At 46.4% G+C, this 27,980-nt stretch overlaps 1 protein-coding gene and 1 long non-coding RNA gene across 3 annotated transcripts; both read right to left on the reverse strand.

The window, feature by feature from the left end:
- On the reverse strand, positions 1 to 26,308 carry BAMBI (BMP and activin membrane bound inhibitor). Of its 2 annotated transcripts, none has more exons than XM_020893255.2 (3): positions 26,086 to 26,308; positions 1,496 to 1,783; positions 1 to 720 (listed from the first exon to the last, which is right to left on the reverse strand). In XM_020893255.2, exons 1-3 carry the CDS (start codon positions 26,090 to 26,092, stop codon positions 302 to 304), a joined length of 714 nt encoding a protein of 237 aa, XP_020748914.1. In that variant the 5' UTR covers positions 26,093 to 26,308; the 3' UTR covers positions 1 to 301. The 2 variants fall into 2 exon arrangements, with proteins under 2 accessions (XP_020748914.1, XP_020748913.1); XM_020893254.2 differs by lacking the exon at positions 26,086 to 26,308 and adding an exon at positions 5,254 to 5,345.
- On the reverse strand, positions 7,688 to 19,950 carry LOC110137063 (uncharacterized). The gene is made up of 2 exons (XR_011489433.1): positions 19,638 to 19,950; positions 7,688 to 7,977 (listed from the first exon to the last, which is right to left on the reverse strand). It is a non-coding gene; the product is annotated as an uncharacterized lncRNA (long non-coding RNA).
- Positions 26,309 to 27,980: the final 1,672 nt, after the last annotated feature.

Below are 27,980 nucleotides of genomic sequence, written 5' to 3' on the forward strand. Positions count from 1 at the left end.
TTACAGAGAACACATTTGTTTATTTAGGTACTCAATTCCAGCTCCCTCTGAATGCAAATAACCCTGGTAACAGTGTACAGAATCCTCTCTTTGCTTTTCAATAATTTTAAAGGAAATAATACATTTTGACTGTATTTAAGTCTGTGCAAATAATCCTTCAGAAGAAATAGCCAAGATTCCGTTTGCAGAGGTCATTCCGTCTCTCGCAGATGATGACGCGAGTTAGTTTTTTCTTCAGATAAAGTGCTCCCGCCCAGCAGAACTCAAGAGGGTCCCAGACGTCCAGTTCCATGAGGCCCCGTCATACGAACTCCAGCTTCCCGTGCCCGCTGTACATGCCCCAGTGCACGAGCGACAGGATGCGATCGTGGCTGAGGTCGGCCTGTCTCATCTTGTCGCAGGTCAGACAGCAGTTCTCGTGGCCGCTCACGGGCACCATGCATTCCAAGTCCAGCTTCGCCACCTGCCCCTTTTTGGAGTGCTGCCCATGGAAGCTGTAGTGCAAACGCGAGAGCATTTGCTGCCGCTGCTCCTGCAGCCTCCTGTTCTCGCTCCGCAGCATCCTCAGGGCCAGCATAATTAGCAACACCAGGATCAGCCCCCCGGCGATGGGAACTGCGATCACCGCCGCCCGGAACCACAGCTCTTTGGAGGACGTCAGCTCCTGCACTTTGGTGATGAGGTTTCTGCTACCATCGTGCTGATGCCTGTTCCCTTGTCCTACAGGGGGCACAAGCAAACCCATCAAACACGGTCACCCCTTCCTGGAGCTATGCGAGCGCATCTCTCCTTTTAAATGTGGTACCCTCCCCCAACCAAAGGAGATCAAACCAGTCAATCCGAAAGGAAATCAACCCTGAATATTCACTGGAAGGACTGATGCTGAAGCTGAAGTTCCAATACTTTGGCCACCTGATGCAAACAGCCGACTCACTGGGAAACACCCTGATGCTGGGAAGGACTGAGGGCAGGAGAAGAAGGGGATGACAAAGGAGGAGATGGTTGGATGGCATCCCTGACTCAATGGACATGAGTTTGAGCAAACTCCGGGAGATGGTGAAGGACAGGGTAGCCGGGCGTGCTGCAGTCCATGGGGTCGCAAACAGTCGGACACAACTGAGTGACTGAACAACAGCCATCCCCTTAAACAGAGGCTTCCGATTCAATCAACATTTAGAACAGAAATGCTGCCCAACGAGGCAGAGCAGCTTCCAAAAACATTTGTTTACGGACTGTCATTACTGATTAGTAATGGCCTTTTAATGACTTCAAAATGTTGGATAAAAACAGGCAAAACCTATTATGTAGACAGATATCTAGGGCTCAGGCAGACATGAAAGTCACTCAATAGAGATGCATCTTTGCACCCAGCCTGGCTTCTCCCTCAGCCGTCTCTAATTACATCAACAACAAAATCAACAGCAGACAGACAAAGCCGTGGCTCACAAGCCTAGAGGCCAAGCAAGGGTTTGGTCAGAGGGGGTGCTGCTCCTACCTGAGGCCTCGCCCTTGGGCGGGGTGAGGACGTCCTGTAGCCCCCTATAGTTGCACATGTCTTCGTGACAGCACTCCAAGGAGGGCGAGGGGCTGCCGGAGTGGTTGCGAGCCTGTCTGGCTTGGCAGATGTCCGCTGTGCTTGCTAGGGAGTCCAGGCAGCCATGGGTGAGCGGGGAATTGGTGTTCTGAGGATCCAGAAGTCTGGAGAAGCAGGCGCTCAGCTCAGATTTACACATATAACCAGTGGCCACGCAGTGGGCTGCATCACAGTAACATCTGATTTCACCTGAAAATGATGGGCAATTGCATCAAACAGCTTCAGACCAGATAAAGCATCAGCTTCAACAACTGTACTATGCTAAGTCGCTCAGTCATGTCCAACCCTTTGAGCCCCCATGGACTGTAGCGCACCAGGCTCCTCTGTCCATGGGATTCTCCAGGCAAGAATACTGGAGTGGGTTGCCATGCCCTCCCCCAGGGGATCTTCCCGACCCAGGGACTGAACCTGTGTTTCTAAAGTCTCTTGCATTGACAGGTGGGTTCTTTACCGCTAGCACTACCAGACACCAAATTTCAAAGACATTCACTTTAGGGAAAACTCAGCTGAGGACTTAGAAGGGCTGACCACATGGATCCCTGGAGCCCCTTGTGCAAGTCAGTGCTCGAATCCCAAGTCAGGTAAATATCATTTTAGAAATGTATTAATCCACATTGCAGAGGATGAAAGTTCAGTGTAGGAAAAGCTAGCAAGTAATTAAAAATAACACTTTTATCTTTGAAGCAAAATAATCATCACCAGGATTTCTCCTACCGTAAGGAGAGAAATTACAAAAATTACATTATTGACTTGTTTTAATCCTACATGACCATACAACGTAAAATGCTAGGTTTTTTGATTTTGTCAGTATAAATATTTGATCGGAACTGCTGAATTGTTTACTGCCTCGAAGGGCTGTGCCAAGGTTTAAGAGCTTTCGCTAACACCTTATAAAGTTATTAACTAGAAACACAACAATCTAGAAATTGCTCCGGTCAGGAGGTTTTAAAACTATGAAACTGGGCAGCTATTTGCAACCTCTCTAGAAAAGGCAAACTTTGCCTATAAAGATCTGTTCATGCAGGGGAGCTTTTAGTCAGATATTGTAAAACAGGAACTAGGCAGTTTACAATTAGTGGTTTGCTTGCCAAAGTCAATTTCTTTCAGCCCAAATGGAAAGTCATAAAACTGGGGGCAGGGAGGAGGGGGTGAAACTGCAAGGCTCCCTCCTCCCCCCACCCCTCAACTCCCCACTTTTATGTGTAATTCAACATGGGATCTAAAACGGGAAACATTGGAACTGAAAATCCTCTGCTGGTTGAATGAAAAATCCTTAAGGAAACCTCAAATTTTTCTACAGGAAGTGATTAAAAGTTTCCTTTATAAAACTTAGTTTGTGAGTTGCAAGCGGGTTAACATTCTGCCACAAGATCTGAGACTTCCATGTCAATTTCTGGTTGAAACAATCTGGGGCTGGGAGTGATCACTCACATGCTACCTGACCCGGTGGACCTCAGTCACTGTCACAGGCCACGGCTGTAGCCTGCTGTGAACTGAACTCAGGTACATGCCTCTCCCCAGCTTCTCCATCTGAAGTGCTGTCTTAGTTACAGAAACCAAAGCTCTGAAATTAAACACCAACACTGGGCACTGCTGCTCTACAAATCTCCCAGCCTCACCTTTCTTCTTTCTCCTCCTCTCCTGAATGCCTGAGTAAGATGTCTCATTTAATTATGTGTCCAAATTCCAGGCCACCGTAAGGCTGCTAGTGCTTCAGTTCTTTTAAAAAAAAAAAAACCCCAGCCAACTAAACACAGATCTTTGGCAACCTGAGTTTCACCGTGCAAAGCCAGAGGTCCTCCTCCTGTTCTGGGTCTGGGCCGGGGTCCCTTCCCTTCTCCAGTAAATAAGACCTTCCAGTTAGAATCCTGCTTTGCACAAGTTCTTTACTCCTCTCTCCAAGCTTACTCGCTTTTTCGCAGAAAGCTCACTGATCTTAAGTGGGTGATGACTGAATATCCCTAAGTCTGACAAATTCCACATATAGACTGAAAGAAGAAATAAAACAGATTAAAAGTCCATGTTGATCCCATGCACTTCAGACCTCATGTAGAAAAAAAGAAAGCTGAATACAAGCAAAACGCTGCTTAAATGTTTATGAGAGCCTATTTTAAAGACTATATTTTCAATGACCTAAAACAGTCTAATAAAAATTTGACAGGTAACTAGGAAAGTTCTAACAACTTTTTTTTTTTAAATTGGAGCCACATTGGAGCAAGTTGAATAGACTTTTGTGTTACTGTATTAAAACTATATTTCTGCTGTTTCATAAAGTTTCTTCCTGTGGCATGCGAAAAGGCCAGGAGGGGACTGGTATTTTGAAGCAGGGAACAATGCTCTTCTGTCTGCCCCCCTTTCTGGTTACTGTACGTGGTGATTAAACAAAAATGTCTGCTTCAGTCAGGACGGCTACAGGAGAGGCTGCTGGCTTCTTTTAAAGCTTTTGAAGTCCGCAGCAGTCAGAAACCTCTGATCCCCTAATTATATCATTATCAGGCGCATAGTTTCGGTATCTGTGACTTATGTCAGCCGCGGTCCGGCCCCGTTCGGCCGGTCTTTGATAGACCGGGAGGCTTCCCTCTGCAGGCTGCTACGAGGGCTGTTATTTAGGGTTAATTACAGCCTTTCTTCCAAAATAAATAAATACTGTAGCACATCATCTCTGCTGGCCCGGCTGATCCTTCAACCTCATGCCTGCTACATGGCAATTAGAGAAAAGGGGGAGGGGGAGTGGTGCAAAAGCTAAAAATGCCTTCTATTTTTAAGAAAAATTATCTGTTCACAGTAGTCAGAGTTCGTGGCAGGGGAGGTGGAGGGCCCTTGAAACTCAAGAAAGAGTTGTCTGGGTTATTTCCACCTAAAAGGTGAAAGCCTGCAGCGGGAGGAAAAAAAGAAACTGACCGCTACTTTTTTTTTTTTTTGAGTAGTGTTTATAAAATATGAGGTGAGTGGGAAAAGGGACCGCTGACGGAGTCCACACCTCCCAGCCCCCAAGCAGTAGCGCTCCCCACACCGCTGCACGCGGACACACACCTGGGACACCGACACGCGGGGAGGCACCGCTAGCGGGGTCACAAAGACACTCAGACACACACACACGGACACTCACGGACAGAGACATTTAAGCACGGCGACACTCAACAAGGGAAGATGCTCCAATACAGAGAGACACACGACAGACACCCAAGTGCACTCACGGACAAAAACACTCAAATACAGACACACGTTCACAGCAGACACACATTCAAATACAGAGTCGCGCACACAAACCGAGACACTCGGACTCAAGCTGGGACACACATGAAACACGCGGGCACGGTCCAAGGCGGGGCGGGAGACTGCGGTCCCTCCCGGCCGCTCCCGCCCGCTCCCGCCCCACGCCGCGGCTGCAGACGCTCAGAAGTTCACGACCGACAGACTCACACAAACATTTTGACAACCACTCGTCCCGAGGTCTCACTCCACCTCCACGCGCCCGGCTCCGGGGCACCGGGGTGGGCGGGTGGCCCCGAAGCCACCGCCGCGACTTCTAAGAACAGACAACTTGTCGCGACCTGCTGGCTCCGCGCGGGAGGCCGCCTCTCCCGCCGATAACAAAGCCCCGGGACCCCGCGGCCCTCCCCGGGGAACGCGCGCCCCGCCAACCGGCGGGCACCCACCTTTGGTGAGCAGTACCGCCATGGCGCAGAGTTCAAGCTGCAGCCAGATGAAGATGTAGCTGGAGTGGCGATCCATGGACGCCCCCCTCCACGGCCCCGGCGCCCCCGCCGGCTCCCGGAGCCGCGGCGCAGCTGCAGCCTACGGCTCCCGGCGCGCGTAGTGCATGGGTAATGCTCGGGGCGCGGGGCCGGGCCGCGGCCGGAGCATGGAGAGCAGCTGGAGTGGCGCGAGGGGCACGGTCCGGTTCCGCAGTCCCGGCTCCCTCCGCTCGGCCCGGCAGCTGGCTGGGCTTCAGGCTCTGCTTTCTTCGGTCGGCCACTCGGCAAAGAGAACCAGCAACCCGCGCGCAGACACTGGCCGCCGCAAGCTCCCGCCTGCGCCCGCCTGGGTCCCACCGGCTCGGCGCTGTAAATAGCGCCCCGCGCTGGGAGCCGGCAGACCCCGCCCCGCTCCGGCCCCGCCCGGGCCCCGCCCCCGGCGCCGTGCGATTGGCCGCGGGGCTCCAGCCGCTCCGCCGGGGGGCGGGCCGGGCGCGGGCGGAGAGCTCTGCCCCGCGGCTCAGAGCGGCGCCGGCGTCTGGGCTGCGGCCGGCGCCGGCCGTCTCCCGCGCTCCCCCTCGCGGAGGACGGGCGTCCGTGACCTTAGGGGAGTTGCGGGTCGAGCTCGGCCTGGGGCCCTGCCTCTGGCCCCCGCCTCTGCGATCCTCCCCACCCGGCCTCGGGCCGGCGCGCCCCAGCATGTGGCTTCCTCTTCGTTTTCCCGAAACTCGCGAGGGACCCGCGTGGACGCCTTCGGACCCGTCCCGCCGCGCGGCTGCCTCGGGAGCCGGGGGAAAGACGACCCTAGAGTGAGCCCTGCCGGCCCGCGTGCGCCCGGGGAGGGAGGCCGGGCGCGGGACGCTTTCCGCCTTTCTCCCCCTCCCCTCTGCGCATCCGCCTCGCTCGCCCGCCCTGTGATCAATAAAGCCCAGACAGACAGACTGTTGATCAGCAGGAGCCGCCGAGTTCTCCGGGGTAGACGGGACGAGTAGCTGGCTACAGACACTTAACGAAAATTAGCAAATCCAAAAGCACCCGGCGCCAGCGAGACGACACAGGCCGAGACTGACACTCAATTAACCACCCCCCAAACAGTCGCCGGCAAACACAGCGGCTGACCCTGATCAATATCAGCCCGGCGGTGATCTCCTTTCTGAAACGCTAATTCATTTATTAGAACTTGAGGGGCTGCCCGCCCCAACGTACCCAAAGGCGGTTGGGGGAGTGGCGGGATGCTGTGTTTTTTTTTTTTTTTTTGTGGAAGTGAAATTCAGTTTAAAACTAGTATCTGAGGGAAGCTCTTTTCTCCTCTCTCCCCAAAACCTGGAATTAACAAAAGTCAACCATTTGCAAAATTTCCTTTTAGGATCAGCAGCATTTTGCGACCTGATAACAATGTCAAGGAGTGGGGCAGGGAAGAAAGGCGCATTTAAAGTTAAGGCAGGAGGAGCAGTCAAACCTTGAGGACTAGAGTGCAGAAATGAGCTTTAAGACTAAGAAGAAAAGCTATGTATATTTATGTAGATATGTCTTTAGGACTGAAAATCCAAGCGAACCTTGAAAAGTTGCTGGAAGTCCACAGAGCTTCAGGATGTAGTTAATGAAACTGCCTTTGAAAAATAATGTCTATATGTAGAAAAATAAAATAATTTCATAAACTGATGTTCTGCCCATTACTTCACTAGATCAAAATTGCATCTAAAAGAAGGGAGGGCTGGCCCAGCGGAAGGTCAAAGAGGAAATTAAACCGGTTAGGGCACCAGGTAAAGAGCAGGAGTTTCTTTAGTTGGGGGGATGGTTGAGGGGGGGAGCTGCCCAGCAGTCCTGAGGAGGGGTTTGATTAGCACTTCCTGACATCTAATTCCTTGACAAGTTAACAGTTCTAAGGGGTTTGTGCAGACAATACTGTTCTTGTAATGACACACTCCCTTTTAACTCTAGAGTCAATTATTAGCTAACAGGAAACTTAGAGTATATTCATTCAACTTTTGGACCACCCATTGTAGCTCAGGCTCACAGTTTGTGCAGTTAAAAGTCAGAAACTAAAAAGTAAATCACAAACAGTGGAGCTGGCAGATAATAGAGATTAGGAGCACAGTGGTGATGCATAAAGAAAGCTGAGGGAACCAGCCTAGGAAGAGAAACAAGTCCAGGTCTCCTGGAAGCAGTGACACCCACCATGACTCCTAACAACTGAAAGAATTGGGAGGGGACCGTTACAAGCACAGGGACTCCAGGAACTTGGGCATGATATTCATTGATCGCACTGGAGCGTGTGGGTGGTAAGGAGGGGGTGGGTGGATGGGAGGACAAGCAATTCTTTATTGCTGGAGCATGACACGTGGAGCAAGGAGTGGACAGAGATGCACCAGGAAATAACCATATTTACCTGTGATACAGATAAAAATAACTTTAATGGAAGAGAGTGTAGGGGGATGTGTTGATGAAAGTCATATTATAGTAAACACTTTCTGAGTGCCTTCCCAGCCCTGTTCAGAGACTGTCCATTTTCTCTGGAGTGGGCATTGGCCGCCAGCCTAGGGCCATCTGGCCGTCTGCCCCTCTTGACGATAGCTTGTCACATGACCCCAGTTGGACAAATTAGTTTCCCTCTTCTGGGTCTTTAGACTGAGCTGCTAGTCAATCTCTAGAGGTCACTTCATGGAAGACAAATTCAGAGTCCATCTGTGTGCAAAGCAAGAGAAAAAAAAAAAAATGACAGAGCTATGTAAGGTGGCACAGATGTTAACTCCAAATGAATTCCCAGTCCTTGGCTTAACTTCCAGTCCTTAAGTTTCATCTCAGGGTTAACTCAGGCTCTTAGATAAGGTCCTCGTGTTACTTAAGCTCCTTTACTTTCAACCCAAAGGCTTCAAACACTGATGTTTATATTTTGCTGAATTTATATCAATTATTGTTATTCCAGGATGTATACTTTTTTGGTTCCAAGTACAATTCAGAATGAGTACGTCATGATCAGGCAATGATTCTACTTCTTTTGCATTCATTATTAGCTTAATGGGCAAGATTTTTAAATGGCTAAAAATTAGTTTTAAGTGAAACAAGTCTGCTCTTTAATGGTTTTGGAGCAGACATGGACTTTTCAACTAAACGAACTAGTGTTTCAATCAATATGGAAAATCAAAATCATAATATGTCAATTATGAGGCCATATCAATAGTTGAGAGGATAAACAACAATTTTAATTCAATTTAAGGCTCAAGAAAAATTGCTTCTCTACAGAATTTTACTTGTTTTGTATATAATTTGGTTATTACTTTCCCACATGTAGGTTGACAAGGAGAAAATAGTCAACTCTAATGGACTTTTTCTTTTATTTAAATCAACAAATGAAATCAGTGACCAAAATTCTTTTTACCCTTATGAAGAGAATTCTGAAAATATAAGCTGGGAACCAGCTATCTATACCCAAGAACAGAAAGCTGATTTGAGATGTAAAACTTGCACTAATTAAACATTATAATAGTTTTGCACTTTCTAACAGTGTTCTACATGTGATATATATGAACCATATACTATACAATCACAATATGCCACTATGATACACTTCCATGGTTGTCCTACACCACAGAAAAACACTGAAGTTTTTTTCCTTATATTAAATAGGAAAAAAAAAAAAAAAAAAAAACCCTCAAGGGTTTTTATGTCCGAACTCATTTTAACAAAGATGTAAATACCCTTGCAATCTCTGCTTACACAAACAATGCCATTGTTTCCCGAAATTATACGAGATCCCCCATTTCAGCAATGCCTCTCTGCAAGATGCAGATGAAAAATAACTTGGTACATTTTGTTCAGAAGCAGTTGTGTTTAAGTTCCTGGATAGCACACAAACTATTGCAGTCTAGAGATAGAATCTAACATTTCTGCTTGTTATACAAATCTCCTACCAACCAACAATCCACAGAGGTTAGATAACACTTTGAATTCCCAGTAGCAGGGTTTTTTGAAGTCATTTGTTCTCAGAAGTTAGGAGGGCAAAGCTAAAATTTACTTTCTTTGGAATATGGTCAAAGGTGAGAGATTAGCCCAGCTCAAAGGAATGACTGTCTAGTGTAAAGTTTTCCTTTTCTTTTTTCTTTCAAAATGGAAAAGGAGATAAAGAACAGAGTGCAGAGTTCAGAAGGTAGTGTGATAGGGCCTAGACAAAAAGGAGAAGATTCCCAAATGTCCATTCTCCCACAGACAAGCAAAAATGCTATGGAGTCTTACAAACACCGTAGATCTTACAGATACTGTAGAACAGTATTCCCCAGCCTTTTTGGCACCAGAGACTGGTTTCGTGGAAGACAGTTTTTCCACAGGCCAGGGCAGGGATGGTTTCAGGAAGATTCAAGTGCATTCCATTTACTGTGTATTTTATTTCTACAAAGTATCCATGGAGTATCTGTTGAGTTGAGGTTTTCTTTAAAAAATTTAAGGCAACTAAGTTTAGAATACAGTAAGTAACAGGGACTTCCTTGGCCGTACAGTGGTTGAGACTTCTTCCAGTGCAGAGGGTGAGGGTTCAATGCCTGGTTGGGGAGCTAAGATCCCACATGCCTCAAGACCAAACAATCAAAACATAAAACAGAAGCAGTATTGTAACAAATTCAATAAAGACTTATAAGAAAGAATACAGTGAGAAACAGATTAAAAGAACATTATGAATTTAACAGTGGGCATCGTTTATAATCAAATAGTATCAAATATATTCTGTGTGATCCTTGATACAGTCTTTGTTCTATTGACTTATATTAATATAGTCTCCAATTCAGCCAGTAGAACTTCTGGACATTATTCAATAATTTCTACTAGTTTTGCCTACCTGATGCCAAATAACCAGATTGATTCCTTTTGTTCTTTTAACTAAAATGGTAAATTAATCTTTTAAAGCAGAGAAATTACCTTAAATTCCTGCTTAAAGGAACATCCTTGACCCAGAACACTGTTGAAATTCATTCAGTGAATAGTATTTGGGGTTCTATGTTCTCAACTGGCAATACTTCATTTGCCTTTTTTGGGGTTTTTTTTTTTCTTTTTACTGTTCATGTACAAAACATTGAGGGCTTACCTGTTGGCTCAGTCAGTAAGGAATCCTCCTGCAATGTAGGAGACACAGGTTCAGTCCCTGAGTCGGGAAGATTCCCTGGAGAAGGAAATGGCAACCCACTCCAGTATTCTCACCTGGGAAATCCTATGGACAGAAGAGCCTGGTGCGCTACAGTCCATGGGGTAACAAAAGAGTCAGACATGACTGAGCAACTAAACAACAACAGCGAAAGACTGAAATTCAAAGCTTTGATATTTTCATTAGAAAACCCAACGTTTAGACTCTTTCTTGACATTTGGCATCCTTGCCTACTCTCCAAAACCTGCCTGTATTTCCACAGTTCTACATTTATTCAAGCTTATACATGGGGTATAGCTTCCAAGACTTTCAGTGAATGCCTGAAACCTTAGATGGTACCAAACTCAATATAGACTATGGGGATTTTTTCTTCTTCATACATACCTAGAAAAGAGTTTAGTGTGTAATTTAGGCACAGTAAGAGAATATCTGAATTGCCAGCATCACTCTCGTTGCACTTTGAGGCCATTTTTAAGAGTAAGCATCACTTGAACACAAGTGCTGGGACCATGATGGTCCATTTGATAATTGAGAGGGCTGTGTGTATGTGTGTGTGCTCAGTCACTGAACTGTGTACAACTTTTTGCAACCCCATGGACTGCCAGGCTCTTCTGTTCATGGAATTTTCCAGAGAAGAATACGAGAATGGGTTGCCATTTTCTACTTCAAGGGATCTTCCTGACCCAGGAATCGAACCTACGTCTCCAGCATTGGCAGGGAGATTCTTCACCACTGTGCCACTTGGGAAGCCCTGAGAGGGCTACTAAGTAACTAACAGACAGGACACCCTGAACTAGAGGATAGTTCACAGGAATGATCCCAGGGTGAGACGGACAGCAGGAAATTTCATCACACTGCTCAGAATGGCATGCAAAGTAAAACTTTTGAATTGTTTATTTCTGGAGTTTTCCATTTAATATTTTTGGACAGTTCAGCAGGTAACTAAAACCTTGGGTGGATATCAGAATTGCAGACAAGGGGAGGACTGCAGTAATAACTTCCCTCCTCCAGTTATTCTCCTCTAATGTTGGATCTTCCAAACTGAAATCTCATTGCCAGAACAGAATGATGTCTTTTGCCGTGGAACTTTGAAATGACTAACATTTGCCATCAAGTTTCTGTCCCTGCCACTGTTCTTATTTCATAACAATTTCCAAGGAAATAATGAGTTATACAGCATTTGTTTTGCCATTTACAAAGTATTAAGATACACATTAAATGTGATGTATGCCTTCAACCTGTGAAATGAAATGCCATCCAGATGAACATATCTTCTAATATTTAATGCATTTCAGGGAAATGTACCCTATGGGCAGAGGTTGTGAAGAGAGCCCTGAGCTGCCCTGAGAACACCACTGAACAATTCTTGCTCACATCCTTGATATCAGGGGAAGAACTTACAATGCGTTTTCCCCCATATTCAGTAATCTTCCTTTGTTCCCCTTGGTCACCTAACACATCAGCTCCTATTCTGCTGTGCATTTGTTTAAACACAAGTAACTCCCCCCAGCACTGGCCCATTCATAGTTTGGTGTCACTTGCTTAGATTTTTAGCCCACTATTTCAAAGATGTCATTTAAAATGTGCACATTTATAATTCAGTCAAATTTGTTTAATTAGAAGAATAAGAGACACACTTAAAGATGAGTTATTTTAGGAGGGGTTTCTTGGGAAGACACAATAGGCTTATTGTAAGCATATGGCTAGCCAGTCATTTATAAGCTTTACTTATCTTCCTTGGAAGCCAGTAACACTGAAACCGGAAACTAGAACACTTTGGGTCTCTTTTTCCCAAGGTTCTCCTTGCTTCTTGCCTCTCTAACAGACAGCTGGCATCCTTCCCCCATTTCTAGTTTTAGCTTTTCATAACTTCTGCTTGCTTTTATACAATCAGAAGCCCCCATTTAGAGAGGTTGCTGTTCAGTTTATGGAGAGACAATTTCAAAATGCTCAGTTTATGGTACAATCAGCTAGGACAGGGTCCTGGCTAATATCAAGCATGGCTAAAAAAAAAATCCACAGCTGCTGCCCCTCATCAAGGTCATGGACCAGGAAGACTATAGGGTATATCACACACATATGCCATATTATGCCTTATGGTGCTGGCCTCCCATATGGCATATGTATATATGATGCACAGATACAAATGAGGTTATCATTTAACTCTCCTTTTTATTTTTATTTTGTTGCTGTTAGAATTAGGCTTGAAAAAAGATTCATACACTATAATTGATCGATATGTCCTTAAAACTCTTTACGGTTATCATTTGCACCCCCCCCCCCCTTCTTTGCTAGTTACTTATTGAAACAATCAAATCACATGTCCTACAGAGTTGTCTCTGGTCTGGAATCCGCTTCTCCATGAGATTGCATCTCCATGGTGTCACTTAACATGTTCCCCTTTCCTGCTGTTATTTCCTGTGAATTGGTTGTTAGATCAAAAGGCTTGATCAGATTTAGACTCAATTGGCAAGACTATTTCCTAGGTGATGATATGTATGTCTCTCAGAAGTTCACTCTGTTTTTTTCTATTTGTGTGATATGAAGTTGTTGATAATCATTGCCTAGATTCACTGTTTCATTGGGGGATACAAAACAGTGATATTCTATTGTTTTCGCTTCATTTGTTGGCTGGAACACTTCTGTAAAGAGAAACTTTCCCCTCATGTTTAACTCACCTTTTAAATAAGAAAAGTATTGTTTCAAGAGAACAGCATCGAAACATGTATATTATCTAGGGTGAAACAGATCACCAGCCCAGGTTGGATGCATGAGACAAGTGCTCGGGCCTGGTGCACCGGGAAGACCCAGAGGGATCGGGTGGAGAGGGAGATGGGAGGGGGGACGGGGATGGGGAATACATGTAAATCCATGGCTAATTCATTTCAATGTATGACAAAACCCACTGCAATGATGTAAAGTAATTAGCCTCCAACTAATAAAAATAAATGGAAAAAATAAAAAAAGAAAGTGGGACACATTCATCTAATGAATAACTATAATTTTATTGATGTTATTAAATATATTTCCCCTTGTAAAAAAAATAAATAAATAAGAAAAGTATGAGTGAGTGGAATTAAGATTATTCCTTTAAATTATTAATTTGTGAATTTATCACTTGAGTGTTAGCTACCATCAGGATCTTAGTTCCCTGACCAGAAATGAAACCCCAGCCCCAGCAGTGAAAGAGCCAAGCCCTAACCACTGAACCGCCAAGGAACTCCTTCATCAAAAAGAAACTTAAGGGACTTCCTTGCAATCCAGTGGTTAAAACTCCTCACTTCCATTGCAAGGGGCACGGTTTCAATCCCTGCTCAGAGCACTAAGATCCCACATGCCGCACAGCACAGCCAAAAAAAAAAAAGAAGCCTCAGTGCCCCTGTGGTTACTGTCAAGCTGTCTAACATACATGTAACCAAAATTCCAGGAGAGGGGTTCAGAAAAAGTAATTAAAGAAGTAAAAGTTGAAAAATGTCCAAATTTCAAAAATTAAAAAAAAAAAACTTACGTAACCAAATAAAGGTGGCCCATCTTATGTGAACTAAAGACGCAGAATATTTCCAGAATCCAGGACTGAAAAAACACTTTGAACTTGGATTATTTTTAATAGACAGTAATCTGGACTCTCCCGTCTTTTCACTTGACTATGGCAACTAATGGAGAAAGAAATGGCAACCCACTCCAGTATTCTTACCTGGAGAATCTCATGGATAGAGGAGCCTGGCAGACTACGGTCCATAGGATTGCAGAGAGTCAGACATGACTGATGTGACTTAGCACGCATATACATGGCAGCTGAAAGAGCTTTTCTATCCAGTAGCCTGAGAAAGATGAGTATTCGGGCTGAATAGTCATCTGGCTTTTTCCACACATGTAGTTTGAATACTGGAGACCAAGGTGCCTGCCAGTCTGTATGTAACACACAAGCCAAAACCATCAACTTTACAACCCAGAAGCCAAAGGAGTCACTGGCTTCCTCACAGTTCCACCCTCTCTGCCCCACCCCATACCACTTAGCTGTTCCTCATAAAATCACAGGAGTACGAAGAGAGTTCTCTAAAAAAGCAGCATTGTTTGCATCATTACTAAATTTTCCTTTTCTATCAGGCTCCCCAAGGAGATTGTAAACCCTGAAAGACCAGAAATCCTTTCTATCACTTGTTTATTCCCTTGGACGCCTGCACAGTGTGGTCCTGAATGCGTCTTATTTTTAATAAGTGAACGTGAACAAGGGTGTTTCCGGTGGAAACGAGGTAACCTTGCAGATGAGGGGACTGCACTAACCGGGAGACAGAAGACCTGAATTGTAACCCCCCCTCCATCACTCAGCATGTGACCAGGAGAGATGAATTGTCCCTTTGTATCTCACCACCCCTTCCCCGCAAGGGACAGCTGTGGTAGGTGACCAGGCTGCCTCTGATATCCTATGAGAGGAACATGAGACCATCTTATAAAGTTCTAAGTGTGACACTCTATAGAAGTGTTACATGATTTTCCTTAAAATCACAGTCTTCATGAGAATCGAATCCATTTTTTGATCATCTAGATGCACTGATGATAGCTTCAGGGCTGTCTGGGTGGTTTTAGGATTTTCTTCTCCTGAGAGCTGAGGATCTGGGGCACAAACGAGGCTGCAGCCAAGCCAGGCTGGCAGGGTGATGCTGTCTCCCTAAAAACAGCAAGAATCTTGCCACAAAGCTTACCTCCCATGACTGGTGATAGTCCAAGAATCAGCCGAGACAAATTGGTCAGCTAACTTATCATTACGCAAGAGATTTAGCTGCTCCCAAGAGCCATAATTCATGCCTCTGGTCTTCTGGGAAAAAACAAGAAGAATCTTCCACCCTGGAATAGGATTCCTTTGGATTGTGTGTGTGTGTATGTGTGTGTGTGTGTGTGTGTGTGTGTTCAGTCAAAAAAGTTTTTTTAATTAATGCATGGGGGACATTAGGTGGGCTTCCTTCAATCTATGTCTTGAGTGGAGGTTTCTAGACCCCTGGACTCTAGTCATAATATTCAGCCTGTTTTGCCTTCTGAGCCAGAAGATGGCCAAGGAGCAAATCACCATCAGGGTCAGATTCAAGGCTTCCTTGGAAGCCACCATGTTCATGCTGCTCATGAAGAGGTCAGCTTATTCTTGTATGAAAGTCAGAAAATAAATGTGAAAGGGCTTTGTAAACATGAGGTTCATGTTTTAAATGTCTTTGCACCTCCTTCTTCTGTCTTCTTCTGTGGAAGACAGAGCTGATGATTGATACACATGCGCTGAATATGTAGGCCCTTCCTTTTACCACTATTGCTGTGTTGGTGTTTAGTCGCTTAGTCACGTCTGACTCTTGGCAACCCCATGTACTATAGCCCCACCAGGCCCCTCTGTCCATGGGATTTCCCAGGCAAGAATACTGGAGTGGGTTGCCAGTTCCTACTCCAGGGGCTCTTCCCAACCCAGGGATTGAACCTGTGTCTCCTGCATTGGCAGGCAGATTCTTTACCACTGAGCCACCAGGGAACCCCTTCCTTTGGACTACACATCTCCAACTCAGCAGCAGTTTTCAAAAAAGTCTGATGCTGCTTAACCACTGCTAGAAGGAAGCATTTCCCAATAAAACCCTGATTGGTTATGGATACACTTGCCATGAACTGCTCATGAGCCACACTCTCTTACATGGATGATCAATAAATTTCCTGAAGATCCTCCAGCCCTCAAAAGGTTTACAATCCTGTCATCCTTCTTTTTGGTGACTGTCTAACTTCATTTTATTTTCATTGAAGTATAGTTGCTTTACAATGTTCTGTTAGTTTCTGCTATACGGCAAAGTGAATCAGTTATACATATACATTTATCCCCTCTTTTTTGAATTTCTTTCCCATTTAGGTCACCGCAGAGCATTAAGTAGAGTTCCTTCCTTGTGCTACAGGGTATGTTCTCATTAGTTATCTATTTCATGCCCCTGTGTATACATAGGGGCTTCCCTGGTGGCTTAGATGGTGAAGAATCTGCATGCAATGTGGGAGACCTGGGTTCGATCTCTGGGTTGGGAAGCTCCCCTGGAGAAGGAAAAGGCTACCCACTCTTGTATTCTTGCCACCCACCACCCACTCCAGTATTTTTGCCAGGCAAATTCCACGGACAGAGGGGCCTGGCGGGCTACAGTTAAGGGGATTGCAAAGAGTCAGATATGATTGAACGACTAACACACACACAAGGTATACATAGGTGACGGTCTAATTTTAACAAAAGTTTGTAAAAACTGGGAGCAGGGAGGGTGCTGACGTTACTTTTCCCTAATCTTTCAAGTCACTCCCCTGGGAAGCCCTGCAATCTTTCTGGAAATAGGTGAATTCGGCCCCTGACAGATGTAGATAATGCAGAGAAAAGAAGCCTAGGTTTCCATATTTTTGCCTGGAGGTGTAATCAAAGCCTTTTCAGATCTAAAATCTTTTTGTTTCCATCACACTCAAGAGTTCAGCAAGAGAAGGGAGAGAAAGAGATGGGGCGGGGCAGAGGGCGGGGGGTGGGGGAGGAGCGTCTTTCATCCCGGCAGATCCAGGAAGTCTGAGAAAGTTAACCCCAGACTCCACACACGCGTGCGGTTCCCGGTTTACTGCAAGCAGAGAAGTGTACCTGGAGATATGCGTTTTGGTAGAAAATAAATGCTAGTGCAGGTTTCTCTGAGTTTCCGTTGCAAATAGAAAAAAATAGCAGCAGCGTCTTTGGGGCCCTTCGATGGGAAACCAGAGGGGCCTCGGGCCGGAGAGGGTCAGCCAGGCAAAGATCAAAGGAAGAGAGGAGGGCCAGGCCGAGAGGCTGGGCCGACCCAAAAAAGGGAGAGGTGGGGAGGGAGGCTGGGAGGCGGGAGCGAGCGAAGTCCTGGGGAACCGAGCGCGGCGAGACGCCCAGTTATTCCACCTTCAGGTAACGGTGCCCCGGCACGAAGCATCCCGGCGCATCGCACCCGCCTGGGTCCCCCGGCGTCCTACCGCACAGCCTCAAGGTCAGGACCCCTGGGCCCCCGCTGCCCACTCACCTGCCCCGCTCACCTGCTCACCTGCCTGCTCCTCCCCGCTGTTCTCTGCCACCCCGCCTCCTCCCTGACTTTGTCCAAAATAAACGAGGGTGCAGACCCATCCGGTCTGCTCAGAGCCACCCCCCACCCCCCCAGGCTAGAGGCTGCAGGGAGTGGAGACGCGACCCGTGTGTCGCCGCGTCCCCATCGGGCTGGAGATCTCAGTCTTACATCCCCCCAGAACCTCCTTCCCTTTTCCCCTTTGCACGCTGGGGTCTTCAAAACAAGCCGCCGAACTTGTGGAGCGGGAGAGTGAGGGAAGGTGGTGAATGGGATGAGAAAGGGCTTTATCGTTGTCTAACTTCCGACCAAAATGGGGATCGGAAATTATATATTATTATCATTGATGATAAGCAGTCAGAGGTGAGGGAACAGACCGTCCGACTGGCCCCCTGCTGGTGGACAGACAGGCCAGGGGCTTTTAGGGATGGAGAGTGAGGTGTGTTTGGAAAAACCACAGTTACATTTATATAAATATAACAAATGTAAAATATATATATTTTTCCTGGTTGCAAAAGTTGTGCATCCTTGTAGAAAACTTGGAACACACGGCAAAGCAGTGTGAAGTGTCTGTGGCTGGGACAGGTGGCAGGGGCCACTGCCCCTGGGGCTGGGGGGTGGGGGGCGGGGACTCAGCCCAGCAGGGTGTCATGTTGGCCAAACATGGAGACACGTCCCCACACCTGCTTATATAAACAGGTAGGACCTACCTTATATATACAGGTAGGACCAGTAGAGTGATCTCTAAGATCATGTCCAGATTCTGTGGAAGAGCCTCAAAAGTGAAATCTAGATCCAGTGCGAGGGCCACCTTCTCTATCCGGTCGTAGGGTGGAATTACTACTTTTCAAGAAATGCTTTAAGAAGGCCTCCAAAAAGTAGCCATCTAACCTCATCCTTTAGAAGCACTGTCCCTTACAAACAGGTGCAAGCCTTCCCTAGTGGTCCAGTGAATAAGAAGCCACCTGTGAACACAGGGGACACGGGTTCGATCCCTGGTTCTGGAAGATTCCGTATGCTGTGGAGCAACTAAGCCCACGTACCACAACTACTGAGCCCAAGCTCTAGAGCCCTTGAGCTGCAACTACTGGAGCTCGTGTGCCTGGAACCTGTGCTCTGCAATGAAAGAAGCCACTGCAATAAGAAGCCTGGCAAGCAAACATTAAAAAAAAAGATGCGGAGGGCCTTGCCTGGTGGTCTAGTGGTTAAGACTTCTTCCAAAGCAGGGGCTGAGGGTTCAGTCCCTGATTAGGAAGCTAAGATCCCACAGGCCTTGTGGCCAAAACAAATCAAAACATAAACCAGAAACAATATTCTAACAAATGCAATAAAGACTTTAAAAATGGTCCACATCAATCAATAAATAAATAAACAAAGATCTTTAAGAAAAAAACAAACAAAAAGACTGGTGCAGATAATAACAGACATATTTGACAAGGCAACTTGATGCCAATGCAAGTTAAAAAAAAGTCCTGCACCAATGCCTGTCTTACTGGAAACTGATCAGACCTTTCAAGAATATGACCCTAATGCAGGCGGAGCACCTTAAAAGGTCTTTGATGAAAGAGTGATCAAGTTGATAAGGGCACTCAATGTTATGCTTAACAATAAAAGTGAAGGGAAAACTTTCAATGGTAAAAAAGGAGACTTGCTTGTATAATGGCAGGGGTGCACCAAGGACCAGAGAAAGCCAGCTGCAAGCTGTCAAGAAAGCTTAAAAATAAGGAAGACCTTCCTAGCATGATTGCTGTCAGGAGCCTAGAAGGGCTGTGATTCCTGGGCACTTAAAGGGAAGACCAGTGAAGGACGAGTGAGCTAATGGTTGAAGCAGGTGACCCTTTAAAATGTCTTTCAACACAAAGATGCTGTAGTTTCAGCCACAGGTTCTAGTTATGGATGAAATGTGTCATTTTCCAAAAGTAGGGGAATTGCTGGGTGCTGGAACTCATCTGAAAGGACTCAGGACCTAAAAATCAACTCAGACTATCCCAAGCTGCTCCAGACCAAGGACACCCGCTGAAGGGCTGAGTGAGGGTGAAGTTCAGTTCCCACTCTCAGAACCACCCTGCACCCTGGGCGGGCCCTGGCTGCTTGAGAGTTGTTCTAATTCACACACAAAAGCAGAGTACAGCCCAACCCTCACTAACCTGGCAGGTCTGGTTCATTGGCAGAGAATTACAGTGTGGACTGCAAACAGCAGATGGCCCACAGGAAGACAGCTGATAACTGGGCTCTCAAGTCAAGTTTGCGATCCATACAAAACCAAGGAGAAAATCTCAGAACCATTTTAAACTGATAGAAATTCTCCCAAACCTGAATCTCTTTCTGTCCTGACAGAATTCATCTTCTTCCACTCACCACCTGGACAGATTTAACTTTCTGTGGGAATAAAGACTCAGCAGACTCTAAAAAGCTTCCTCAGAAATCATTTCACTTCCATATCATAATTCCATACCAAAAAAAAAAAAAAGAAAAAAAGCAGAGGAGGGTGGAGGGAGAGAGCCTACATCTTTCTTCCTGGTGTCATTCTAGTTTGTTTTCCCAACTTCTGCTAACATTTTATTTTCTCCACTTATAAAAAAATTGATTTACAATGTTGTATTAGATTCTGTTATACAATAAAGGGATTCAGTTATACATATATATACATTCTTTTTAATATTCTTTCCCTTATGGTTTATCACAGGATATTGAATATAATTCCCCATACTAAACAGTAGGACCTTGTTGTTTAATCCATGCTATATGTAACAGTTTGCATCTGCTAATCCCAAACTCCCAGTACATCTCCCCTCCCTGCATCCTCCTACCCACCCCCCTCCCACAACCACAGTCTCTGTTCACTATGTCTGTAAGTCTGTTTCTGTTTCATAGATAAGTTCATTTGTAACACGTTATTTTAAATTCTTGAAAAGTCTCCCTTGAGATGTCTCTGGGACCAGACCCTCCAGAAACCGGAATGGAACCAGCTTGCATCTTGGGGCTCTGGGGCCAGAGTGTCAGAGCCGCGAATAGGGCCTTTGCCCCAAGTCACCAGCCACTCCTTTATCACACGTTTGATTCTTACACATGAATCATACAAGTTATTTAAAATAATGTCTTCACTATTTAGAGAATGGGGGGAAAAAATGTTTTTTAAAAAAAAGTAAAAAAAAAAAAAAACCCACACCAGGGTGACCCTTTTCCCCTAGCCCAACACTGGAACTTGCACAACCATTGTCACGTTTGTTTTTCAGAGAGTTAAATGGCTCTGTTGTTCAGCTTTCTTCTCTCGGAGGGGTGCCCTCTCTGGCCGGAGAGAACAGGCCTGGGCCTGGGCCTGGGTCTCTCTCGCCCTCTAGTGGCGAGAGGGAAGCAGCGCGCCCAACTGGGAAGATGGGCTGCGCTTTGCTACTGACACCGGAAGCGAGATCATTCTAGGGGAAGTTGAAACTCAGTATTTCAACGACCCTGTTTCACTATCACGCGGTGACCTCAGTAAGAGGGCTGTGAGCCCTGTTCCAGAAGCTTCATAGGGCTTCAGACAATAACGAATAAGCTCCTTTGTGCATGAGACCAGGAAAGGTGATGATAGCAGCAGGTCCAGGTGCGATGAGGACCATGTCCATAACCTGGTTCTCAAATTCCTCCGAGAGCCTGTGTTGCCCGCCAGCAAGCCAGGGCGCTTCCTGAGGAGGAGTTCATATTCTGGGTGACCCTGGTTCATTTCTTGCTTTTTCATATTTTTGATGGAAATGTGTTTACCGAACAGAATCCAGGAGAGGCATCGCCCCAAACCTCTAAGTTCTAAATGCGTGCATTGTTCCTGCAAACCCACAAGCTGTTTTGGCCAGCTTCAGCTTTCAAAAGCAAACAGAAAACCTCCAAGCAGATGAATTAAACAAAGCCATCCTCCTTTCCTGATTCATGTAACACCAAAGGAAGGTGACTGACCATTCTGATTCTGTTCTGAGGGTGGAAGTGTTGGAGGAAGCGGCTGGGGGGGCTACACCCCCTCACGTGACCTGGCAACCTGACTCTCATTTGGGTCGAGATCAAAGCCAAGAAACTAACAGGGTAGTTCACCCTCCAACTCCATGGTGAGTCGCCAGTCTAGACTGATCGAATTAATCAAACAGTTCCTCTGTGTCCTAAGAGCTCTATGAGGCCTTGTCAGCCACCTTTAAAATTAATCGTGAAAATGATCACTCCAGTTTCTGACTTTAGAGTTGAGGAAACCAAGAGGAAGTGCGATGCCCACCCGCCACCCACCCCAGGGTCAAGCAGAGACTCTGGGCTCAGGGCATTACCATAGGGCTGTCTCAAAGCTAGAAAGTTATTCCCGGACATTGCAGTCACTGTTAAATCATGGTAGACTTCTCTTTGAACCAGGGTGTGGGATGAAATTGTTGGTGTTCTGTAATTCCATAGAAACATTTTGGTGTTATTAAGAGGTCGAATTACCTCTGGACCAAAGGAGCAATTTGAGGGAGAGGGGAAAAGGAAAAGAGATAACTTTTGCTCCTGAGAATCAGGCTGTTTATGAGTTAATTGAATCACCGTCACTCTCAGACTTCCCTTACTTCCTAGGAGCCTGAAGTAAGGATTTCTGGGAAGTTTTTAGGTCATTCTAGGATTTCAACTTTTATTGCAGGAACCAGCCAGCCTAGGTAGCTGGCAGTGACGGTTTTCCCTGATGCTGGGTTTTATTTGCAATCTTCCTCTGCTCTATCTGACCTTGGCCTTCTGGAGAAAATGTTTCCTGACCCTGACCCTGACCTTGGCATCATTCCATACATAAACAGCAGCAGCGAGAATCACAGCCTTCACACTCACACCAGCCAGGATGCCCATGCCCACAAGGAAAGCAGCCTTCAGGGAAGGGGCCCCTCAGGGCTCTGACCAAGGTCCACACCTGATTCCATCTTCAGGAGAATGGAAGGACCCTCCCCCCAACACTATCACTCCTGGAGATGACGTCATCTTCCAGGCCACCGAGGAACACAGCCCAGATCTCCCCAGGGGCCCTGCCCTCCAGGGACCCAGCTTCGCTCCTCCTCTGAGTAGCAAATGCATGGAGCTTTGTGATGTGGATGCAGGACAGACAGTGGGAGAGGAGCCCTGTGCTGAGCATCACCTTGACCCCAGCTCTAGGTCTGGGTTTGGATCGGCTCTCATTGAGCCCCTTGGGGTTGCAGAACCTCAGCTACAGAATGAGCCAACCTGAAAACTGGCTTCCGGAGCCCCTCGAGGCTCTGGAATTCCACAAACCTTCCTTGTGATGCCCGCTCGTGTTGTGGAGGGCCAGTAACAGGCTGGCAAGGGGGCGGGGGGGGGCATGCCTTCAGAGAAAGAGAGACAAATAGCACAGGCTACCACTCATAAGTAAGTGGAATAAAATTATATAAATAAACTTATTTACAAAACAGAAATAGACTCACAGATTTCGAAAACAAACTTCTGGTTACTAAAGGGGAAAAGTAGGGAGAAGTAAATTAGGAGCTTGGGATTAACATATACATACTACTATATACAACCAACAAGGACCTACCATATGGCACAGGAAACTCTTCTCAGTATTTTGTGATAACCTATATGAGAAAAGAATCTTAAAAGAGTGGATATATGTACATCTATAGCTGAATCGTTTAGCCAACACCTGCAATTAACACAACATTGTAAATCAACTAATACTTCAGTATACTTTTTTTAAAAAGGTGGGGCTCTTGTTCTTGGTTTCTACAGAGGCTCCAAGATCAAGTTCATGGTTCCCAAACATGAACAAGTGTGGAAATTATCTGGAGGGCTGTTAAAACAGATTAATGGGTTTCTGATTCAGTAGGTCAGAGATGGGGCCTGAGAATGTGCATTTCTAGTTAGTTCCCAGGTAGCGCTGATGCTGCCGATTGGGGACCACACTTTGAGAACCTTTGGCCTTGAGCTTCAGAGAGACAGCAAGTACCGCCCCGTGTCCTCAGGAGATGCGTTGGGAGATGGCTGAGGGATTGTGCACCTGCTCCACCAGCAAGACGGGGGCTCCTCCAGATAGATGCCAAGAGGTGTCCAAATAACCTACAACCTGTCTCCTGGGGTTAGTCTCAGAGGAGAATATAGTGACAACTAATACAGGCGTCTGCAGTTTTTGAAGAGCTCTGCTGTACTTCTTTTTTTCACCCTGACTACCCTGTGATACATAGAAGGGAGATATTATTATCCCTATTTTCAGAAAAGGAAACTGCAGTTTCTGTTGATCCCATCTTTGATCATATCAAAAAGCTGAAAGGCAGTAGAGCAGGGACTCCTGACCCACCCCAGGGAAATCGTGGTAAAGAATCCCCCTGCCAATGCAGGAGACGCAAAGAGACACAAGTTCAATCCCTGGATTGGGAAGATCCCTTGGAGGAGGGCCTGGCAGCCCACTCCCGTATTCTTACCTAGAGAATCCCACGGACAGAGGAACCTGGTGGGTTATAGTCCATAGGGTCACAAAAGGTCATACACAACTTAAACACCTTAGCACGCACATATATCTATGTATAACTGATTCATTTTGCTATACACCTGAAGCTAACACAACATTGTAAATCAACTACACTCAAATAAAAAATTTTTTAAGATAATAAAAATGATTGATCATCAATACCATAAAAAAATCCTTGCCCCTTCATCCCAGGGTTCTCACCTGTCACAGGGCCCTGTATCCCTGATTAGCAATGCTGTGAGGCTAGTGCGGGGTGGAGTGGGGGCATGAGTTCTGATTGGTACCACAAGAGTTGAGCAATCAGTCTGACCATCAAACACCCAGCAAGCCTGAGACCCTGTGACAAGATTCTAAGGGCAAAGGGAAGGACAGATATCGATGGCTTTCTGGCCAACCTGAAAGTTGGATCACCGGGCTCCCAGGCCCAGTAGGCAAGAGACAGGCCGGGCCTAGAAGGACTGCAGTGGCCAAGCAGAGAAGGGCAAAGGCTGATTGGTGTGTGGACAGGGGTGCAAACAGCCATAGGGAAAGGAGAAAAAAATTATTAAAATAAGTGTTTAACAAAAATGTACTAAGGTTTTGGCAAATGATTTCTAGCAAACAGAGCCATCCAGAGTCACCAGCGGGTCTCTGCCTTGATGTCTCCTTGGCTTGGGGTTCACACACTCAAACCAGCAACCTTCTCACCTAAATCTGGCAGCACCTACATCTCTTCTTCAACTACTGCATTGGTTTGAAATGCAAATCGCTGGCTTTTGAGTTAACATTCCAACAGGGATGCTTTTCTGCCTATAAACCTCCTGGCCCTACATCCACCCAAAGCATTTCTCCCACAGGGTTCGGGGGCTGTGGACCAGGTGCATCTGGACTCGAAATGCCACCTGCATCCTGGCAACACCACACTGGGGTCATGATTCCTCCAGGTTTTGTTTTTTTTTTTTTTTTTTAATAAAGATGGATTTAATGGAGCTGTTTGTTTGTCATACACTTGGTGGAAGTCTTCACGTCTTCCTAAGCCTTTTTGTTATTTTAAAAATGAGAATAGAATAGCTATTTTATAAGGTTATTGGGAGGAAGAATGAGGCGTTGTGTGCCAAGCACCTGAAACAATGCCCCATCGTGGAAGATGCATCTGGCTTCCCTGCTTTGTTGCCCTTGTCTGGTGAGGGCGCCCCTGGGGCGCTGAGGGCTCCGGGCAGGGGCTCTGTGCTGCCCGGGCCGTGTGATCTGAGACGTGAGACCAAGTTGTATTTCCTGCTTCAGGATCTCCCTCCGTTCTCTTGTTGATCAAACAGAGGTCGTAATGATAATTCCTGCTGCCTGGGAACATCACTAAAATTAACTAAATATCACCCAAGAGGCTGTGTCATAAGCCATAAAGATCAGTTACTATATTCTAAGGGGTTGATAACCCTAGACAGTGAGTTAAAAAGTAAAGACATCACTTTGCGAACAAAGGTCAGTATAGTCAAGGCTGTGGTCTTCCCTGTAGTCACATACAGTTGTGAGAGCTGGACCATAAAGAAGGCAGAATGAGGAAGAGTTGATGCTTTACAAACTGCTGCTGAAGAAGACTCCTGAGAGTCCCTTGGACTGCAAGGAGATCAAACCAGTCAATCATAGAGGAAATTAACCCTGAATACTCATTGGGAGAACTGATGTTGAAGTTGAAGCTCCAATACTTTGGCCATCTGATGTGAAGAGCTGACTTGCTGGAAAAGACCCTGATGCTGGGAAAGACTGAAGGCAGGAGGAGAAGGGGGCGACAGAGGATGAGATGGTTGGATGACATCATCAACTCAATGGACATGAGTTGGAACAAATTCCTGGAGATAGAGATGGACAGGGAAGCCAGGCGTGCTGCAGTCCATGGGGTCACAAATAGTCGGACACGACTGGGCAACTGAAAACAAGGGACTGACGTTTGAGGAGAGACCATGACCAGAGGATGAGGATGAAGGAAGAAGAACCAGAAAGATGCTGTCACAGACTTCTCCCACTCTTAATTATGCCCAAAGGCTACCTGCTATCTTTGAAAAGTCCAGCTTCCCAAACACAGTGGTGTTACTGGGACTGGTTCATTCAACAGGCAATAGTTTACTGTCAGTCTTTGAACTAAGATGTTGCAGACTCACCATGCATGTTTCCAGGTCAACAGCATGCAGAGATAATGCCAGATGCTACAGTCTCTGGGATGTGTGTCCTCTAGGCTACAGGACCACCCAACCCACCGCAAGTCAGCCAGCGCTGCAGAGATGGGGTGGCCAGGGCAGGGGCCAGGGGACTACAGTTTTCCCCTGAGGCATTTATGCTCCACCAGCTGAGGCCCACCGAGCAAATGGCAAAGTATACGGACACTTGCTGTCCAGCCCGGACTGACCTTTGAACAGGCGAGAAAATAAACAAACACAGAAGAGTTAGGTTATCACAAGGTTCATTTTCTTCTAAAGTAACAAAAGTCACGACCAGTGTGTTGAAGTCTGATACCCCCTCTCTCCCTCCCCCTGCTAGGGGTCCTCAGTAATAACATTACGAGCTCAGGCTGGAATGTCAACTTGAACTTTAACATTTGTGGCACAATCAACCATAACTCCATTTAAGGTCTTTTTTTTTTTTTAACTTGATTGAGTGTTCCAATTTACCCTGCACTTCCTGAGGCCCTTGGGTTAAAACAACATGATCTAATGCAGTGAAAACCAGCAAGAAAATATATTCCTTACTTCCAGTAGCACCAGGCCAATTGAATCCACCCAAAGCACACTTCAATGGTGTTAATCAGCCTAAAGACCGAATGGTTTTCTCTCCTCTCTTTATGTCCACACAGTCAACTCAGAAGCCGACACTGCCTCACCCCAACTTAGCCTTTTGTTGGCATATAAACATTCATAGTTTCAGGAACAACTAAGCGTCTCTTGGAGCTATAAGTGTCACTGGGTAGTTGTGAGGCTGATTAGACCAGGTGGTGCTAGTGGTAAAGAACCCGCCTGCCAGTGCAGAGACATAAGAGATGTGGGTTCGACCCCTGGATTGGGAAGATCCCCTGGAGGAGGGTATGGCAACCCACTCCAGTATTCTTGCCAAAGAATCCCATGGACAGAGGAGCCTGGCGGTTTACCATGAGGGCGCAAAGAATCAGACACAACTGAAGCTACTAAGCACATATGCAGAGACCAAGAGGAAAGAAAAAAAGTTCAGGTTTCCGTATTTGATTCTAATTCTGTAACTCCTGCCAGGAGTGGGGGTGGGCGGTGGGGGGATGGCGTAAGAACTGTATAATACTCTTGAGAACATAAAACCAGGAAAAGAACCAGGGAGAAGTTGGTACTGACTTGGGCTTTAAAGCAAAGACAGGACTTGGTAGATGAAAAAGAGAAAAGAGGACAAGCTAGTGAATGGAGTCACACAATGAAGATGGGTACACATGGGTGAGCCTGGCACTCAACAATTATTAACAGGGCAGGGACCATATGCCAGGAACTGGGCCAGACTTGGAGACACAGAGGAACTCAAATATCTCTTGGAACTTGCATCCTCATGAAGACAGACTGACAGCAAAACATCGCTGACCAACATAAGGAGATGCCAGGTGGTAACAAGTAATCAGGTGGAAGAACAGAGTGGGGAAGGAAGCAGGGAGCCATGAGCCATTGTCAAGAGTAACCAAGGGATGCTGGGCTGCGCTTAGTCGCTCAGTCGTGTCTGACTCTGCGACCCCTTGGACTGTAGCTGCACCCTGACCCCAGGCTTCTCTGTCCATGGGATTCTCCAGGCAAGAATACTAGAGTGGGTTGCCATGCCTTCCTCCAGGGTATCTTCCCAACCCAGGGATCAAACCCAGGTCTCCAGCATTGCAGGTGGATTCTTAACCATCTGAGCCAGCAGGAAAGCCCAAGAACACTGGAGTGGGTAGCCTATCCCTTCTCCAGGGGATCTTCCCAACCCAGGAATCAAACTGGGGTCTCCTGCACTGCAGGCAGATTCTTTACCAGCTGAGCTACCAGGGAAGCCCGGCCAAGGGGTGCCTCTCTAT

Source organism: Odocoileus virginianus, chromosome 9 (assembly GCF_023699985.2).
Source record: "Odocoileus virginianus isolate 20LAN1187 ecotype Illinois chromosome 9, Ovbor_1.2, whole genome shotgun sequence".
NCBI lineage: Eukaryota > Metazoa > Chordata > Mammalia > Artiodactyla > Cervidae > Odocoileus > Odocoileus virginianus.